This window comes from Octopus bimaculoides, chromosome 3 (genome assembly GCF_001194135.2).
Source record: "Octopus bimaculoides isolate UCB-OBI-ISO-001 chromosome 3, ASM119413v2, whole genome shotgun sequence".
Classification (NCBI taxonomy): domain Eukaryota; kingdom Metazoa; phylum Mollusca; class Cephalopoda; order Octopoda; family Octopodidae; genus Octopus; species Octopus bimaculoides.
The window spans coordinates 43,727,656-43,733,196 of NC_068983.1; the positions used below are offsets into that span (position 1 = coordinate 43,727,656).

The 5,541-nt window shown below is 37.3% G+C and overlaps 1 protein-coding gene across 1 annotated transcript in view; it reads left to right on the forward strand.

The window, feature by feature from the left end:
- LOC106875361 (uncharacterized) overlaps positions 1–5,541 on the forward strand; it is a 142,593-nt gene that overhangs the window by 65,669 nt on the left and 71,383 nt on the right. The window contains exons 25-26 of the mRNA XM_052966732.1: positions 1,780–1,916; positions 4,740–4,968. Of these exons, the coding sequence (XP_052822692.1) occupies positions 1,780–1,916; positions 4,740–4,968 (366 nt within the window). The remainder of the gene's footprint in view (positions 1–1,779; positions 1,917–4,739; positions 4,969–5,541) is intronic.

The following is a 5,541-nucleotide window of genomic DNA, read 5'->3' on the forward strand; positions in this document are numbered from 1 at the left end:
CCCCCCCCCCCCCCCCACACACACACACGCACACACACAGACACATATATATATGCATTACAGATACAGACACATGCATACATATATACATTCATATCGACAAATAAGCATACATACACTCTTACAGACATTAACCAATAAATATTGAACATTAATCAATTATAATCAGATTTAAGTAATGCTAATTAGGTTAATATATTGGTACTATTATAGACAGGTAATGCAAGATATTAATTTATAATCTAGTCCATGTAATTGCGCAACTCTGACAGCTGACTGAATAGAGAAGAGGGTGCTAAATATGATAACCTGTAGTACGGGCTAAAGTTTGATTAGTTTAATAAGATACGCATCAAAACTAAATTGTAAAGTTGATGATAGTATATTTAATCAAATAAATTTTAGCTGTAGCGATGAGAAAAGAGCATTAGTTTAATGATTAATTCTAGTCTAAAAAGATAAGGGAGACAACCCTCACACTGCAATTTGGCTCAAGGGTGATGAATTAGTAGAATCATTAGAACATCTGAAAGTATGCATGTCCTGTCAAGGAGAGATCAACCAACGCCAAGAAACTTGACCAAGCGTAGAACAGCACCTGCTATCTAGTCATTGGTTACATGAAACCTACCCGCAAACAACTTGCCCTTCGTCGATGGCATTTAGATGAGAAGTAGCTACTATTGATGAACTCCACTTCCTCTATGGTTGTCACACACTCCCCATCAGTTCAGTGGCTAAAGTCAAGAAGTTTCCTCAACTATGTCTAGGCCCTAATAACTTCTCGGGAAGGAACCAAACTCTGGATAGAAAAGTTTGACAAACTCCAATCCAGCCCTCACTTTCAAAAGACTTCCCTCCTGGATTCAGTGGAAGATCACTCAACTGTCTGAGAATGAGAACGGGACAATCAAAAGGTACTTTTATCAAATGTGAGTGTGAAGAAGCAGACTACTCTATGGGTCACTACCTTTTTCTGCCCTTTATTACCCAAACCTTGAAGCTCAAAAGACCTGGCAGAGTTCAATAAAAATGCAAAAAAACTGTGTAAAGAAATAGGAAGCTGTCATATAATAATTATGCTTCGAAGAATCGAAATAAGAAGCAAAAGTATTGAGACCAAAACTGAACCATGTACCGACGGATTACCAGATGAATCACTATCAATTTCAATGCAAAAGACCTGCCACTGCTTCTCTGCAAATAAGCATCCATATAAATGAAAGTTTTAAGTGAGGACCTGCTACCTTAGCTATAATCTTCACAAGATAATTCGTCAACCACATAATGGTAACTTCATTGCTGTAATCTATACGCTGCAAATTGATAAAGTTATCAGAGAGAATGCCGCGTGATATTTGTCCCAGATCTTTGCACTCAGATCAATTCCTACCGTGGCAATTTTTCCTATTATCCTTTTAGAGCCGGTAAATAAGCACAATAAGTATTATTACTGACTCTTCTTTCTCACAGAAAGAAATCGGTTGTTTTTCTATATGAAGAATGGTTAGCACTGATAGGTTTAAACTCCAAAGGCATAACTGTATTTCTATGACTCTATCAGGATCTGATAGGATCTACCAAAGTAGAAAGGAAATGTAATCTGTAATTAAGTCACCAAGATATAAATTGCTACATAGTTCAAATCTACTAATTAATCTGTTATTGTTATTCAATTTTAATCTCAATTTGCCGGTGGTGCTGCTGCTAATATGATCTACGTAATTAACATTTCACCAGTTAATTGTTAATATCCTCTCATTATGATTTCCCCAAAAGCTCACCAAATAACATGTCAACATCACAGAAACAGCTATACAACCACTTCCGGGGATTTTTTCCTGCTATCTACGAAATTCGAAAGGCAAGTTCCTGTCTACTGCGAGATGATCTATAATCCCCCGACAGGAATTACGGTAAGTTTCACAAATAATTCTTTAACAAACTCTTTTAATAATGGTTTTATTCTATCTTATCACTCTCATGCACCACCAGGTACCTGTTTCCTATCTCAGTTTCTTTTTTTATACGTTTCGACGAATGTGGCCATGAAGCCAGATACACTGTAGCCTGCTGTCTGAACCGTTGAGGACGTTACCTTCTACAACAGCAACAACAATAACAACAACAACAACTACAACGACGACGACGACGATGACGACTACTACTTCATCCATCTCTTCTTTCTCCTTTTCCCCTTCTTCTCCTTCTACACCTCGCCATCTTTCTATTCATCCTTCATTTCCTTAAAGCTTTGTGTAAAATTCATTGCAATAATTAATTGATTTCAAAGTTCAAAACTCATCAAAGTCGGCACTGCGTTTCATCTCTGTGGAGTCGACAGAATCAAGTACCTGTCAATTTCTATAACCAACAATTCCTCCCCATAAGCTTCGGGTTTTGTACCTATATTAGAATCGACGACGACAACAACAACAACTATTATTATTATTATTATTATTATTATTATTATTATTATTATTATTATTATCATTGCCTTTGCACAGCTTCTAACGCTGGAGATGTACTACAGTGTCAACTGTTCACTAGCAGTGAACTAAGGTAACACCTATTTTTCGAGCACCTTCCGGGGTATTCGAGCGGTTCTGAATCTCCATCCTTTTTTGATACGCCTCGATGACCTTGACTTTCATTTCTCTGTGTAGAATGTCATCCAGTTCTAAATTCCCTAAGTATCTATACCCACTACCGTCGGGTTCACTCATGGTATTTCCTGATGGTAACCGCAATCCTCTGCAGGTTGCTTTCTTCCCTCTTTCTTATTAAGTGCTGAGCATTTGGTGATCCCAAATTCCATGCCGGTGTCCCTAGCACCCTTCTGGACTGTTTTGGTTAAGGAATCCGTCTGTTTTCCGGATTTCCCAAGCAATTTCAAGTCATCTATAAACAGAAGATGGTTCAATGATGGGCCTTTCTTCCCGCATCAGTAACCCATCCTAACTTTCCGAAGTGTCATTGTTATGGGTATTAGTGCAATTACAAATAGTAACGGAGTAAACGAGTCACCTTGGAAGATTCTCCTTTTAATATTAACTTCTCCAAGGAATATATTACTTGAGTACAATTTGGTTTTCCACTCTTTCATGCTATGCATCAGAAAGTTTGTGATGTAGTCAGCAACACCAAACATTTGCAGGCATTCTCCTAGGATATTATCTCTTCTTTCAGTGTTCCTTTCTTCAACCAATCCCACCTGTTTTCCAGCAACTTCAGTTGTGGCTATATGAAATCGATTGTGTAGTCCCTTGTTGCATAATGCTTCTTCATGTCCTTTTTGCACTTCTTCCTTTGTTCTACCTTTTTCCCGCTTTCAATACGCCCCCAGGCCTAACTGACATTAGCAAGGTTTCCTTACTTTCGGATAAGTATCTCATTAAGCTCCCGACTTCGATACGTAAGCAGTCTTCCACACTTATTAGCCCCTTTCCTTCATTTGGTCTCTTCATGCATAGGCGATCAATGTCTGCACGTGAATGATGGGCTCCATGCATCGTTAGGAGCCTCCTTTTTTCCTGCCCGACTCCTTTAGCTCCTCCTCTCTCCACTTCAGGATCCCAGCGCCATACCGAACTACTGCGAGTGTGCGCAAGTTTATTGCCGAAATTATGTTTCTGACATTCAGCTTTGAATCCAGTATTTTTCTCACTCGTTGCAGGTACTCTTTCATTCTTGTATGCTTTACAATAGTCATTCCATACGATGATCAGGCTTGTGTGTCTTCTCTTGTAGTTTCTGATTATCAATTAACAGCTGATGAACAGCTGATCTTTCACCTCCTGGCTTCTCTTTGCGCACCCTTTCTGTTCAAAAGGTAGCAGCCCACTTTTTCTAAATATCTATACAGTTCACCGACCAAAGCACCTGACAATGGTTTCTACGTTAGCGAAAGACACGTTATTTGTCAAAAGCTGGATGCCACATTACCCTTTCAGAATCCTTGGTACGTAACAATGTCTTTCCCTTTGTCATCCAACTGGGTACTGCACCTTCCTGCAGTCACTCATCTAGCTGTTGCGCTATCCTTTCATGGAGCCCTATCAGCTTCTTCATCCAATAAACTTGGGACCTATCCGATCCTAGGCTCTTCCGATTTGGGAATTTCCTTATCTATGTTTTTATCATTTCTGTAGTTATTTTTATGTTACCTTGGCCTTCTATATTTCTTACCCTATCTTGGATTTCATGCAGCCACTCCGTTTCATCACTATACTCTACAGGTTGGTCCCAAATTTCTCTCCGGAATGCCCTGCTTTCCTCTGAATCTGATATTGCTACGTGTAATTGCACATCTAGTTCCTGAAACAGTTTTGTTTTTCTGTTTTGCTTCAAACAATCTGTTTTGCCGGAATTGTTTTGTTCTATTGTCATACCTTTCCAGTTTTGCATTGATTGCTAGTAGTTTTGTCTCAATTCTTCGAATATCATATCATACCCTCTATCTTTTTATTCTATATGTTCTTTCCAGTTTATTCTTATGCTTTCGTTCAGAAATTCCCCTCTTTTCAATCTATCAACTTGTCCTAAATGTCTTTTTAACTTGGTTTCTCAGAAATTTATCTACTCCAGTATTATTCTTTACGATCTATTTGTTCTCTTCTTTTGTATCCAACTCTATCTTAGTAGTAGTAGTAGTAGTAGTAGTAGTAGTAGTAGTAGTAGTAGCAGCATTATTATTATTATTATTATTATTATTATTATTATTATTATTATGAAACTAGGTCGTCAATCCACGTGATCCCATAATTGAAATCTCTGGAAATGGAACCGATATTGAGATACCTTACTTCATAACTGATATTGAACACGTCATCGAAATCATCACAAAATCTGTATACTGTACCCAGGAATTGACGATATTTTGCAACTCTTCCAAACTAGTGTTAAATAATGAGTTCGGATGGTATTCTCAAAAAGGAGTAGTCCAGAACTATTGGCCTGCCGAGAAAGGTATTTATTTGTTTACTTTGTTTACATTAAACCTTCACAAACAGTTTAGATTCGATTTCTAAAAGCAAAATTGTTGAGTTACTGTCTGTGAAGAAAAAAACTTGCAATTAAATGTTTTCTAGCTGTATGTCGATACCTCTTGGTCAGATGCGTGTCATAGCTGATAACCATGAGTCCTCTCAATTTTCCCATTCCAGATACATTGACATAACTCTTCTCAATATATGTACCACATACATACATACATACATACATACATACATACATATATACATACATATATACATATATATATATATGTATGTGTGTGTGTGTGTGTGTGTATGAGAGAGAGAAAGAGAGGGAGTTGGTATGTAAAAGCACGTTGTTGGATGTATAAAAGACAAAAAAGAGTGAAAAAACTACAGAAGGCTTGTGTTATATGGTTAAAGTATATATTTAAATCGTTATGTTAGAAAAATGTTGTAAAATTTTGAGTATAGTAACATTGTTACTATACTCCATATTTTACACCATAGCGAAGACATGATACGATATAGGTAAAGAAATTTGAGAAATTTGAGAACAATATAT